The 15,360-nt window shown below is 36.5% G+C and overlaps 1 protein-coding gene across 1 annotated transcript; it reads right to left on the bottom strand.

The window, feature by feature from the left end:
* Nucleotides 1-270: 270 nt before the first annotated feature.
* Nucleotides 271-8,990, bottom strand: LOC121672685 (12S rRNA N4-methylcytidine methyltransferase-like; the record flags this gene model as incomplete). Its single annotated transcript, XM_042045422.1, has 3 exons — nt 271-829; nt 6,471-6,649; nt 8,711-8,990. Coding segments are annotated over 3 exons (905 nt in total), but the record flags the coding sequence as incomplete, so codon positions are not given.
* Between the last annotated feature and the right edge of the window lie 6,370 nt (nt 8,991-15,360).

Here is a 15,360-nt window from a genome sequence, read left to right as displayed (position 1 = left end):
TTAGGTGTGTGAAATCCACCCCCATAAAAGTATGTCTGTCTCAATTAGCTACTGAATTTAGACTGTTAATGCCAGGATTTTGAAATTAATCTAAAGGGAATACTAGAAATACCTCAAACCTGCAATTTTTATAAACTTTGTGTTTGATGGTCTTTTAAAAAAAATGTCTTTTTTGTATAATTAGTGACACCCACTTATATGCATTTATTTTGCATTTTCATACTCTATACTACTTCCTAATTGAAAAGAAGCACAAAGGTAAGAAAGAAATGTTTTCTAACAGCCTTCATTTTATTTTTTCAGTTTGATACTATCTGTCCAGTTAGCCTTCTAGAAAATAAAATTTAAAGAAATTAAACAATTATGTAATCACATATTTTGGTTTAGAGTTTAATAGCAGCTCTTAGCTTGGCTGACCTTCCTCTTGGATTTGTTTGAATATCCTTGGCCTGGGGTGTGAGAACTTTTTTGTGCATAAAAATCCACTTTGAATTGAATTTTCCACAGGGAGATTGTTGTGTATCTTCTCCTTTGGAGGAATTTTTCAGAGCCTGTCTTATCTTCTGCTTTGAGCCAAGATTGTACTTTTCTGTCATGCCAATTCCACGAAGAAAACGTTTGATAATACGGTCTTCTAGGGAATGAAAGGAGAGGGCTACAAGGCGACCTCCAGGTTTTAGAAACTTCTCAGCTGTCTTCAGTCCTATGAAGAGTTCATGGAGCTCATCATTTACAAATATTCGCAGGCCTTGAAAAGTTTTAGTAGCAACATGTGCGGGTCTCTGAAGCAAGTCCTTTCGCGCATAGAGTGCTGATGCTGGAAAAGCACCTGTCATACATTTTAAAAGGTGCATGTTAATAACTTAGTATTTCTACATTCTGACTTTCACTCATGCAAGATGACTTTAAAGGAAAGCATAGTCAAAGCTGAACCCTGAGTAGTGAGCTTCCTTCTTGGTAACATATCTTTATTTTATGTTTTGAATTCACATCTCTGAACGTAAACCCTATTAAACGAAGATTGTTTGTTGTTAAGTGTTGGGGTTTTTTCCCTAGAATCTTTTAGAGAAATTCCTTCTCCAAAAGCATCACAAATTTAAACTACAAAATAATGGCTGAAACCAAGATAAAGAAAAAAAAAATAGGATAGATAAGTCTCACCTAACAGCTCAGTGTAATCAATGTCAGTTCGGTATTTGTGGTTTTGCTATGCTTTTAAGAAAAAAAACTAATGTACAATGGACACAATTTTACCTGTTGCCTTTTAGATAACTGCATTTCTTCACAAGCAGATATAACTGAAGACAATGTCTACCTGGTAATAACTATCTTTCAATGAATTAATTGAAGTTTAGAAGAGGTATCCTTGTTTGGGAATAGCAATTGTTGAACACTACACCTGTGAAGAACCTGTGTTTCTTCAAATGTTCACAAAAATACCTTGAGAAATTTAGAAAATACAGCTGATACTGTCATGTTTTCACGTGTCTATAGAGCTGAATGCGTCAAGGATTGTCAGACCTAAAATCACTAGATTAAATATTTTTATTAGATGCAGAAAACTCCCTCTTCTTTTCCCCACAATTATTATGAGTTAAACAAGTTTCTGTAGAGACAGAAATTTTCATAGAAACTTAATTATATCAATATTTAATGTATTTTAGGCTTGAATTTTCATTACATGAGTACAGAGCAAAAAGCTAGAGAAGCCTGATTTGATGGATCAGAGGAACGGAAGTGGAAGAATCCTACAAGATCTGTGAAACCCGACTAAATTTCTAATCTATTATGTAAGGGACCACAGGAGTCTGGAAAAGATAAATTAAATGAATAATGCTAGCTCATAACTGGACAATTATTTTTCTAAACAAGAGGCAATACAACTAGTATGTATGTATTAGAATGCCCTAATTTCATGTCAGTGCTAAGCTGCAACACAAGAAGCAAAGAGTTTGAAGTAAACGCAGCTCATAATCAAGTAATTGATATTCTATATAGTGAAGTAAAAGAGGGGAACACTGTACCTCTGAAACTAGTTGTCTAAATTCACATCTGCACAGGTGATTGAAAAAAATTAATAGAGATATCATTACCCATAACATGCTTGCACAGAATAATTTATTAGTGGAATTCTTGAGAGTTTTAAAGGTAAGATTTTACTTATGTCAAAAAGTCTAAGTGTTCACAAAGCATATCACAAACACCCAAGCAATGTCAGTGTTCAGCAAAGGTAGAGGAAAATAATAGGATTTTAAAATTCAATCGTTATTAATAAAGCTGTTATCATGTATGCTATGTCCCTAAGATATGTTTCTGCATAATTGATTTTCCTAACTACCTTCCCTGCCTCTACCTCCTCTGATCTCCAAATTAACAGCTCCTAAATTCACTGAAGAGACCCATTGTAGCTGTGGCTGTTTCCAATTCTTATAATCTGAATCGTTCAAGACAGAAAGTGGCAACAGGATCGACTTCTCCCAACAAATGACTGCATGGGAATTTGTGGCTTGAAGCTATTTCACAAAACAGAGTAAATAGATGTAGCCTGCAGGAGGCTAGGCTTCTCCATCATTTACAAACTCTAGAAGAAGTTACACTAGCTAGTTAGTATAATTTCTGTTCTTGAGAACATAACCCTCTATATTTACTATGAATCATAAAAAGAATATATACTCTTATTGTATAAGTCACGAAGTTCATTTTGATGAGAGACCTAATTAAAAGGAGAACTAAAAATCACAGAACGTAAGGTGTCCCAAGAAACCGACACCAAGCTTGTACTAACAGGTACAGTATCTGTTTCCTTATTTCTTTACATACCTATAAATAGATTCTTTGAAAATGGAACCCTTAGAACAGCCATTGACTGCCAGTTGTGTATGATGAAAAATTCTCCTATCACTCTTACTCTTCTAGTTTAGTTAAATAAAAATCTATTTGTGCTTTCTGCTCAGGCACATTATCTCTCATCCAGGCCCCTGGAAAAATCCTTCCTGGTAACTGGCTGTACAAAATGTATATACAAAAACATTAGAAAAAAACTGTATGGGAAGCTTGTAAAATGAATTTCATTCATAAAACCACCACGCTTCTGGCTAGATGACTGGTTTGAAATCCCAGTGAGAGAAATTATCATTTTTAGTTTTAGGATGCCCTGATGATACTTACACTTTAAAAAATCTAATAGGTTCACAGGTTGAAATGTATTGAAATTTTAAAAGCTTGTGAATGAAATTAGCAATGTGCTGTGCCTGTCAATATGAACTATTAAAGTCCCCAGAGTGTAAGAGAGTGGGAGAGTTTAGAAATTAATTCAGATCGTGCACCTGTTTGCAGGAATTCGTCTGTTGAATTAGCACTGCATTTAATAAGTTTCTGTGACGCAACTAATGTCCTTTTGTCTAGGCTCCCTCAGTACAGTGTTAATTCTCACCCAGCTGAAATTCAGGCAATACTACAAATTCCAAACTGATAATTAAAGTCTATAAAAGTGAACCAGTCTGAATGAAATTGACTTGACTGATTAAAGTGCTTTTTAAACTTTTCAAATTTCTTTAACATGTCATCATCAACTCCTTTCAAGTTAAGGCCAAATGATTACCTGATCTCAAAAATTGTGTGTGAATAGATTATGCATCTAAATAATGATCAGAAAAAATAAGTTTTGGACAAAAATTAATAGATAACAAGGTATATTGCTCACTGAAAAGAAATCAAAATAGATCATCAGTTTTCCTGCACATGCAGTTAGACCTATTGTTTCCAAACAACTCAATGAAGTACAACAAAAGACATCAGGAAGTGCTTCTTAATCGACTTCCACACATCTGTTCACAACCCCTCAGTTGAGAACTACTGATTTTTAGTATTTACAGAGCATTCAATGTTGCAAATAGCTCTGTGAAAATTACAAACACTTAGAAGAGTTTGACTGTGCTGCAGGAAGAGATGCTGTTCACAAAACTGAACCAAAAACTCCTCCTCATAGGTCATAGAGATCTTACTTGAACAGATCAGAAACCTTTTGGATAATATTTATAAACACAAAAAGAAAGACAAATTTTTTAATGCTGTTTCGTTTGCTTGGGGCTTTTTTAAGCTACATCCTTCACTTTTATCTCCCAATCAATTAGCAACTGCAATACATGTTCTAACCTTTTGGAGGGTGGTGGAAAGACCAGTAGTCTAGCATTCTATAAAAAGAAATTAAATTTTCCAAGTTCAGGTTAGTCCAAATCTAGATTCACTGTGATTCTGATTATCAGCTGGACCTTAAGATAAAACTTCAGAGCTCTAGAAAATCTGAAGCCATAGTAATCAATAACATGAGAAAGAAATATGGACACTACACAAATTCTCAGATACTGACACCAGCAGAGAAAAGGCATACATATCTAGCCTCACTGGCTAGATTTTTTTGCTTATGTTCTGGTTCCTATACTAGGCAAAAATAATGACTCTGTTCTGGAAGATAATCAGGCTTGCAAAGAATCTGCAAAATCTAAAATGCAAGATTTTATTATTCTAATTAATATTTTATTTTTTAAAGGACATAACATTTAACTACTAGGTCATAAATTTTACTCTGGTAAAGTCCTGAATTAGTCAGTGGTTTTTGGGCTGTGCCATCAAGAGGTTTTTGTAGCTGTGGTCTCTGGCTCTCTAGCTCTGGCTTATGCCAATAACTTCACCAATATAATAATATATATTAATGATAGATGATAAATGAATCAAAACATATCACAATTACCAAAAATTTTCTTAAGGTTTCTTAATCAGTTCAAAAACAGATAGGATCCACCATAGTGCTTCCTTACTGGATGAATCCAATTAAAATTGGAAGAAGTTTTATGCAAACAGGGATCAGTGTAACAGCTCTAAAATTGTTATAACTACTTGTGTATTCCAAAAAAAGCACACAAAACGTACATATTTATTGTCTTGGCAGATGTGTGCTGGACTCATTGTTTTTGACATGTACACTACCTGATGCATACATGACTCACGTATCAAGAAGCTCTTCAAAGACGGCAGAAAATTTCAAGTGAGAACAAAAAATCCTTCTCATTGTCAAGGAAAGTGACAATTGATGACTTACATGCAGCACATTAAACATGAAGGGAGCTTCAATTGCTCTCTTTCATACACTAGTATTTTATCTTCTTAGTTTAAGCTATGGCACAAAATTATTTCAGAACTACTGAGTTGCTTGTCTACAACACATAACATGTTATATCTTTAACACAGTGATATGGTTGCTTCAAACTCAGTAGTAGTACACTGTCTCAATCAATAGTTTTTCAAAAAGCATGAGACATATATGACAAAGCCCAAAATTATTATTTCAGGATATTGCTAAGGATGATATTAAAAATGTAAGGTTTATAAAAGACACATAGTGCTTTATCTCTTTGATTTTTTTTAAGATTGCTTGTATTCACTATATTTACAGCAGGGGCTTACAACAGCAAGCGGTGTCTTTAGGTTCTTTTATCGTATCAGCTAAATTTTGGGCCTTGGTTTATTGGACATTTTGCTAAAGTATCCTGACTTCTGCAAATCCAAACCTTTTAATTTCTCCATCATTAAACTTAAGTGCCTTAGACATCCAGTTTAAGTAATACAAATTTTTAAGTATACCATACATTTTTTAATACTCTTCAGGATATTGATAAAATATTTTACACTGTTCTTTAGCAAATGTTAAATTTGGATTAGAATTTTAAAGGTCTATATTCAAAGTCAGCAGTTTAGACTTATTCATGACAAGATGTAGTGATTTTCGCCATTTGGTTAAAAAAAATAAAACATCCTGACACTACATATTAGAATGTTAATGAACAGGATTTGTGTCTTATATTTTTCCTTGAAAATTTTTACTTGAGAACACGAACGTAAAGGTTCTTGATGTAAGCACTGTTCCTGCCTAACTGCATTTTGTTCAAGTTGTTTACAGTGAGGAGCAAGGAAGATGAAGTGTTTCAATAGTCGCTTCAGGCTGATCTAGTTGGCATGCACCAGGTGAAGCAAGTCATGTATTTCTTTGTGCTCCCTGATTCTTTAAAAAGACAGAAATTATCTGATTTCACTCATAATTGAAAACTGCCATGGTACCTCCCCTCAAAATATTAAAATACAGAAATTTAAAACAAAGACAGATATGACATATCTGATACTTGAAAGTTTATCAATAGCCAGGATAAAGAATACCCAAGGCTGCTGTCATTCTGTGGTTCAACCTCGTTGACAAAATGATAAATCACTTCATGTTAAATCTATTATTAAACTAATTGTCAAACTACAATACAAAAAATGGGAGCTTAAAAAAAAAGAAAAAGAGAGCTGACATCAGAGCAGAATAGGCAGGATTAGATCCTGCATGATTTCAAGTACAAATAGATCCCTCTGGGACCTTGGGGATTAATATTTTTTTCTCCTCAGCAGCCACTGTGAAGAATTAATGAGGGTACCTGCAACAATGCTTGCAAGCTGCTGAGTTCTGGTGATGGGGTATATGCTGCGTGCCTGAACGATGGCTGAAGCGATTTTCTTAGCATGCCTCTCCTCCCCGTATGTTCTCAGGATGGACGCAAGCGCCTGTTGATCTAAAGCATTCACAACATCAGCAGCAGTGGGCATGTCAGGGTACCTACGCACGAGAAGAGCCAATTAGTTCACTGACGTCAGTTTTCATTGACAAGAGGTGAAGCTTCATAGCGTTGAGACATAAAGTCAAACACACACACTGCATACAAGTGCCTTTGAGGTTTTCAAATAGGAGATGGCAACTCTGTGAAAACAGCTTGCACCTTTTAAATCCTTTTTCTTGCTGGTCTAAATGGAGTTCGTTCCTTAACTTCAATTAGAACAGTTTTTGACTTCCAAGTATTATCATAAGCTATGCTTAATAAGGTGACAAGAATAAATATATTCCAGTATCATGCTAGGATGGAAATTATGTGTGACCTTTCTATTTAGCCAGCTTTAGAATATAAACTTGCCTCTTATGGGTTCATTTTAGCCACCTTGCATCATATGTTGTTTTCTAGTCAGAACTGATTTCAAGGATCTTTTCTTTCACATCTCCTGCTATGAAAACAATTGCTAATGAAGATAATTAAATATTACTTTTCAATAAAAGGCATAAGAATTTATATATAACTACTCTTCTGAGATAATAGAAATGACCTAGTAATACAAATTACAGGAATTATTACCATTTGGACAGTGTAAGCCTTCAATCTATATATCTAAATCTCTGTGACTTTGCTACTGAAATAGTTCAAGGTATTATACGAACATCATCTCTGGGTTTACTAATCAGAGAAAACATACAAACTACTTAATAAATTCTCTTCTAAATTCTCTTCTTCTCTTTCAGGCATTTTTTACTCCCCTGCAGCATCTTACAAAAGATAACAAAACTTAGAGGCAAGTAGTATCATAGCAACAACCATAGTGTAAAGCTTTTGTTATGCCTCAGGTATCCTTTGCTCTTATGCTCTTGTTCTGTGTTTGTTTTCTCATGATGCATCAGACTTATATTTAAGCCTGGAGTTCAGATTTTTGAAATCTGGGGACTGAATCACAGGAGAATCATGGGAGCATTTTCAAGAAAACAGAAAAAGCAAGTATCATGAAATTTGCTGTGTTAAGACTCAACATTAATATGGTAAGCTAATTCCTTAGAAATTGAGGCTTCCCGTGGGCTCTCTGTGAGCAGTGAAAGAACAAATGGCATTTCTTAAGACTCCAGGTTCATCAAAACACAAAGAAAAAACTGTCATTCTCTGTCATGCAATGCATCATGCAATTACAGCCATCATCCATACAAGACAGATCTTTGGTTGCTCATGCAAAAAGCAAAATGCTGCAGAAACACATCAGGTTGTCTGAAGACAAAAAACATTCCATAAGCGGAAATCATCATTCCACAACTGATTTTCATGCTCTTGAAAGTACTAAACACCAATCCAAATTTAAATACAGGTTATTTACTCAGTAATTATTAATTTGACAATTAAGTAAGCCTGATGTGCCTCCTACACAAAGAGAAAGGAAGCTTATAATTTTGCTATTAAAAATTACAACAAATACATGGACGTGGAAGACAACTTTATACAATGTAGCTATCTGATTTAAACTGGCAGATACAATGGATAGGATTTTACTTATTTATTTTTATTATGTTCCTTTTACAGAGAAGAAACTGGATCAGATGGCCATTGCACAAAAGAGGGACACTGCTCCTTTCCTAGGGGAGCAACTGAACCTGCTCAAGTGAAGTTTCCACAAATAGTAAGTGTGGCAGAAAAGGAAAGGGACTGCAGTAAGAAGTTGTGAGCCTGCAGATCTAGTGCAGGTGGAAAAACTGCAGAAATAATAAGCCTCTGAAAGGGAGATGTTCCTGTGACTGTATACCATACACTCCAAAAATGTTATAATTCAAAGGTACAGTTAATAAAATGTTACTGGTTTAACTACTCATCCCTGGAACTTTCCTCTTATTTCAAAGAAGGCAAAGACAATAACCAGGGCTGAGCACTGAGATAGAAAAAAGCTTTTTGGCAAAAGAAAGACAGGATACTCATGCAAAATTAGATGTGGTTTGATGATAAGAATTCTTCATTTTAAGAGGAAAGGAAATGCACAGGGGTTGCTGAGCAGACAGTTTTTGATGTTCAAGAAGAAATATTCTATTATAATGTACCTGTCACTATCCATCCTCATGTCCAAAGGTCCATCCTTCTGCAGGGAAAAACCTCTTTCAGGTGTATCAAACTGCATAGAAGAACAGCCAGCATCCAGGAGAACGCCATCCAGAGTCCCTGGCTCAACCCCAGATGAGATTAGCAAAGCCTCTGACTGGCTAAACTGTCCTAGAAGAGGTTGAATCTGTTTCCTGTAAGAAAGTAGCAAATAAATAGCCTCAAGTTTAATTATAACAATGCCATCTCTCCCCCTTGCATAGCAGGAATTAGACAATAGAACTCAACTTGTCTCAGAAGCAATAGGACTATTCCCAAAGTAATCGTTTATATATTTTCATATGTCAACATTGAAAACTGGTCCAAACCACCCCTCAGTGGCTACTTTAACTTCTTTAACTCTTTACTCCCTTCCTGTTTGATCTTAAAGAAAGGGAAACCTGACTAAATTTTTTTTTCAGTATGCAGGAACTCAAAAGGACACCTTCAGCAGGAATGTCCTGACTACTAAGGTACCTGCCCTGCTTAGCATGCCCCTTAGTCAAGCGAGGCCAAGGTGCAGAAAAGAAAGAACAGATCTTGGACCTAGAGAAGCAGACAAAATGGAACAGGAGTGCAGAACCTTGTGGTTAATATTTACCCACCAGGAAAAGAATTCCAAATTCCTGCCATGGGACCAAACACCTTTTTAGTGATATTTGTCATTTTAAAAATAACTGGGAGAACGAGGTGCACTGAAACATAAGCAGGTAAAACACTTAGTGTAATTGGATTTGGGCACCTGATCACTGGAGGGAGTAGTTTTACAAGCACTTTTATACTTACTGTGCTTTCTTAGATTTAAAGTGGTGGTTTCTTAATATTCCCATACTGGCAAGGAAAAGAGGAATGGCAAGGGAGAAGATAACACATCTTCTCCACAGGTTCCAGTATCCAACTCCACTGAAGGTGGTTGAGCACTGGAACAGGCTCCCCATGGAAGTGGTCTCAGCAACAAGCCTGACAGAACTCAAGAAGTGTTTGGACAATGCTCTCAGGCACAGGATGGAATTCTTGGGGTATCCCACCTAGGGCCAGGAGTTGGACTCAATGATCCTGATGGGTCTGTTCCAACTCAGGCTACCCTATGATTCTATGATCTCCGAGGTTTCCAATGCTTGCTTGGGTATCTAATCCCAAACTTTTGGGTTTTGCCTGTATATAAGGTGACTTACAATTACACGATTTATTTTATCTGTCTCTCAAAATCTCAATGAATTTCACAGACTTAAAAAGATTAATCAACATTTTTAAGCAGTACCTGCAAATCAAAACATATTTCTGCCCATACCAGGAAGCCACTGCCTCCATGTGGAGAGAAAAAGCTCCGTTAAAAGGAAGACATTTATGAATCCAACCACATGGAAGAACACTCAGCTACACAATGTTCTCCTCATTAGAGCAGAACAAATCCACCTATTAAACATAGCACAAAACCTGGGAAACAGTGTGAATGAACAATTCCCATGAGGGATATTATGATTGCACACACAATTTTGAATCGATTTCTGTCCAGCCCATAACTGAATACAACTATTCAGCATAATAAGAACTGACAGTTCCTGAAAAGCACAATGATCCACTTAAGATACTTAAACCAATTTAAGCTATATAGTTATATAGTTTTGAGATTGTATTTCCTCCTCAATATAGTGAGAGGAATTTTCTTGAAAATATGTACCACTTTTTCCAACTGGGAAGTGTTTCTAACTTCATGACTCATGCAAATGAATGAACTTTAAAATTCCATATGTGAGAGATGAAAATAAATGAGACCTGGATAAAATTATAAATTGCCATTGTCCAGTTCCCCAGTAGACAGTAATCCATGTCAGTGGCTCTGAAGTAGTGCTCTACCAACCGATCTGAAAAATTATTCTGAATAACTAGAAATTTTATTACATTTCTTTAAGCAAGTCATAAATATGTGGATAGCTAAGATGTTTACAGCTTTTGATTTGTGATCTGCCAAACTTTCGTGATTAGAAAAGGTTAATTAAAAAAAGAAGTAAATTTTAAGTGAGTAGAAATTTACTCTTTGGTAGAGAGATGCTTCAGGTGGAAAACATTCTGAAGTTTGCAAATAAAAAAAAAGATTGAAAAATTATTAGGTTGACATTTGATGTCAGTCTTTCAGCTGTGTGAAATGACAGCTTCTCTATATAATGTGCTTATTATGCACCGCCTTGTGTGTATCAATAGTGGATACAGGCGTCTTGTTGAATATAAATCCTCACTAAAACCAGATGTTTTTCTAAGGTTATAATGACTATATTACAATGTTCAGGCCAGTTCTCTGAATTTCTGTTTCTCTGTGGAACAAAACCCACAATTTCAAGTATCTTGGCTATCTCATACACTTCAATTAATAAAACCAAGTACACAACAATGAAAGATATATTACCTTGAGAAAGGAAATACAAATATCAACTCTTTTTTTGATAGGATAGTAACAATGATGATAATGATGACAAGGACTAATCTATTAGATTATAAGCATGACACATTTATTTAAAATAAAATATTTTACCAAGAATTCAGAACATTTATTAAAAGATAATGAAACTCTTCCCTAGTCTACCATTCTTTATGCCTATACTCAAATAAAAACTGCCTGTTACATACAGGATTTCTCAAAATATTCTTAATTTACCCTCAACTTCCTTTTGACTTCAGGTTTTCATTTACATGATCTGCAAATCCACTTTCCAGAAAAGTCTCAAATAAATAATAAATAATGAACTGTTAAATAAGAAACTATGTTAAAAAAATTTATTTCCTACAATCACATGCCTTCTGCTCCATCCAGGTATGCAGAATTCTTTCCACTTCCTTTTTCAGTCTTCCAATGTTTTCTTTGGTCAATAGAGGATTTATGTTCTACGACCACACTTACCCAGTGCGAAAATCTATTACTCTTTCTGTCTTAATATATTGCAAGAACAGTGATTAGTGGAAAAAGCAGGAAAGGTAAACCAGGGAACATCCGTAAATACCAAGAAAAACAGCCAAGCTTATAGTTCTAAGAAGCCTGAGATGAGAGAGCATATCAAAACATTACCTAGCAAGACTGAATGGGGATTTTCATCAGGTCTTGGTGATACCTTTGAAAGCTGTTAAGACTACAAAGGGTCACATAGAGAGCATTGTAATCATTTTAGGCAATCTTAGCAGGTTAAAATCTAACTAAACCAAACTGCCTTGCTTAAGAGAAAATATTTAAACTTAGTACTTGAACAGCATTTTATATATTCAGAATATTTCAGAAACATAAAAAAAACCTGTGAAGAGCTTTTAGCTCCTCTCTTATAAATGGAGAAACAAGATTTGCGGGGTTTAATATTTAATGACTTGAAGATACCATGTAGAAAACTAAGACAATTTCAGAGAATATGGTCTGGAGATATAAAAAAGCAGAAAATACCTGTCATATTAGCTTTGTGGGGGTGTGTATGGGGTAATAGCATGTTAATTTTTTGATAAATTCCCAACTGCTATAGACAAGCAATCTCTAACTTCTCAAAATATTCAACATGTTCACTCCCTCTTTAGTAATCTTGACATTCTACAGGAAAAACATATATAAGATTTTAAAAGAACACTGGGAATACGGACAACCTAACCTATTTTAAAAAGAATAAAAAGTTATTTACAGCAACTAAGGTTGTGGGGCCTTAATAGATTTTCTTGTGCAACAACTTCAAAAGCTTGCAGAATTCTTGGGAAATAACACAGTTGGAAAATAATACAGAACCTTGGGTTCACGTCCTTTGTTCAGGTCATAACACAATATTTTATTATATTATGACACACAGCGCAGTAATTCTGCTAGACAGGACTTGATCTGCACTTCTCAACTATATGAAAGAGTAGAAGGAGAAAGAGTTCAATGTCTCCTAAAATACTTCAGGCTCTGCAGGTTTCAGTTAATCTCTGGTATTCTGCAATGCTTTATAAAAATATTTATTTTTTATTTTACTCAGTTGAGAGGGACCCGCACAGGAAAAAAAGTAAAGCATTAACACAACTTCTACAAAATAAATAGAATCTTTTCTCTCATCTAATTTCTCTCCATTGTCACAGACATTGATATGACATCAATCATTCAAGTAATTTCACAGAGATATACAATGATACTTTGAGGGTGCTTCATAATTTTTTAATGTATACATAATAATACTTGCTCTTGATGTTTCACTATTGCTCCACTTAAAAATTCTATGTATAAACACATGATGATCCCTTGTCAGCAGTGGAAACTACATTTTACTCAAGCAGAATAAATGGTTTCTTCAGAACAGAAAACAAAGTTTTTCAGCTAACTCTGGCAGTGCACATCAAACAAGGAGACCAACCTGGTGCTTTGATTCAGTAAATCCACTGGGACTGCCATCAAGGTGCCAAGTAGCACCAGCTGTAATGAGGATACTGGTACAGACCTGGTTTGACACTGACTCACCTCACTGAGGTCACTCACAGCTGTCAGATAGCTGCAATTTTCACTCATGGCTGCAATGCTTCAGGGACACCTAGAAGCAAATTATGAAGTATTCTAGCCCTAAATCCCTGGAACTTTCAGCATCCTACCTGGAAATTGCCATGTTATTCTGCCTCAGTGTAACATCCCTCTCAAAAAATGTATCTGAATATTCTGTAAAAATTTTTAAATCACTTTTGTCAAATGGAAATTTGGCATGGTTTTCATGCTTGCCAAGTGCATAGGTTTTGCATGGCCTGGGTTTTGGCAGCAGAGGGGGCCCACAGAGGTGGCTTCTGTAAGAAGCTGCTGGAAGCTTCCACCCGTCTGGCAGAGCCAATCCCTGGTGGCTCCAAAGACAGACATGCCGCTGGTCAAAGCTGGGCCAATTAGAAATGGAGGTAATACCTCTACGATAACATATTTAAGAAGAAATCAAAACAAAGGTTGTAGTATAGTGTTAATTCCAGCCAGAGAAGAGGAGGAGGTGAGAACCTGTGAGGGAAACTACATGGAGACACCAAGGTCAGTGAAGAAGGAGGGGGAGGAGGTGCTCCAGGCACCAGAGCTGAGATTCCTCTGCAGGCTGTGGTCAGGACCATGGTGAAGCAGCCGTGCCCCTGCAGCCCATGGGGATCCACGTGAGATGCAGAGATCCACCCGCAGCCCGTGGGGGAGGTGCCCACACCGGAGCAGGTGGATGCCTGGAGGAGGCTGTGATCCAGTGGGAGACCCAGTGGAGAGAGGGGGCCCCTGCTTCCAGGCTGGAGCAGCCTGTCCTTGGAGGACTGCTCTGCATAGAAGAGTGACCCATGCCACAGCAGTTTTGGGAGGACTGTTTGCCTGTGGGAGGGACTCACATTGCAGCAGTTTGCAGAGAGCTGTTGTTTGAGATGGACTCACATCAGAGGAGTTCGCGGAGAACTGTCTCCCCTGGGAGAGACCCCACGGTGCAGCAGGGGAAGGACTCCTCTCCCAGAGCATCGGGAGAAGTCACAGCTGACCAAAACTCCCATTCCCTGTCTCCCTGCACTGCTGGGGTAGGAGGTAGAGCTGGGAAGGAGGGAGGGGCGGAGAGAAGGTGTTTTTAAGGGCTTATTTTATTTCTTATTATCCTGCTCTTATTTTGTTAGTAATAAATTCACTTTATATCTCTAATATGAGCCTGTTTTGCCCTTGATGGTATTTGATGAGTGATTTCTCCTGGTCCTTATCTCAATCCATGGACCCTTAAAATTAGAATCAAATTTTCTCTCCTCTGTTCAGCTGCAGAGAGGAGTGAGTGAGTGGCTTTCGTGAGTGCCTGGCATCCAGCCAGGGTCAACCTATGACACCAAGAAAAAAAGTAAAACCACAAATTGTGACATCTATCACCTTATAAAAAAACTTCATTATTACATTTCTAGTTTTATAAAAAAATTAATTACAGATCTATGAAAAGCCCAGTATCTACTTGAGAACTTCCAACTCAGCCTAGACTGGGTTTTGTGCAACAAAATTACAAATTCAAATCTCAGCCACTGATCAACAAAGACCTGAAAACAGGAAGAAGCATAAGTAAAAAGCAATTTCCATAGAACCAAGTTAAAATTTTCAAATTTGACTGCTACAATAATAACTGTACTCTATGAGGATCTCTGAAATGTCGTTTTAAGTATTTTTAAATTGGTAAACTTTTATTTACCATGTATTCCCACTTAAGAGCACAGAACATTTAAAAGGTATGCATATGTTTGAAGTCGACTACTTCTCTCCTTATAACCTGAAGACATCACACCAAAAAAAACCCCAACAAACCCCCCTTTTTGCATTGACCTGTAGAACACTGAACATCTTACATTGTCAGAACTGCTATCCCAAGAGTGTCTTTCTCTGCCTCCTCTTGTCAACCACCTTTCTCTCTTATACAAACCCTCATGAAACTAATTATTTCATGCTTCAGTTGTTCTCCTCTAGCTTCCAGGAAAACTTCCTCTTCTCCTTACTCTGCTGTTGGAAAAAGGAAAAAAGTCCGTGGACTCTGGCGGGGGGAGAAATTGCAGTCCAAAACCAATGTGGTTGATAAGAGCAAACTCCCGTTTATTAGCAATCCAAAGGCACTTATATAGTGTACCAGCTTGTTAACTCCTAAGTGGC

This window comes from Corvus kubaryi, unplaced genomic scaffold (genome assembly GCF_017639235.1).
Source record: "Corvus kubaryi isolate FWS band 111438036 unplaced genomic scaffold, C.kubaryi_AGA036_p1.0 64845, whole genome shotgun sequence".
Taxonomy (NCBI): Eukaryota; Metazoa; Chordata; class Aves; order Passeriformes; family Corvidae; genus Corvus; species Corvus kubaryi.
The sequence above is the reverse complement of the archived record's forward strand: the minus strand, read 5'-3'. Positions and strand labels throughout refer to the sequence as shown.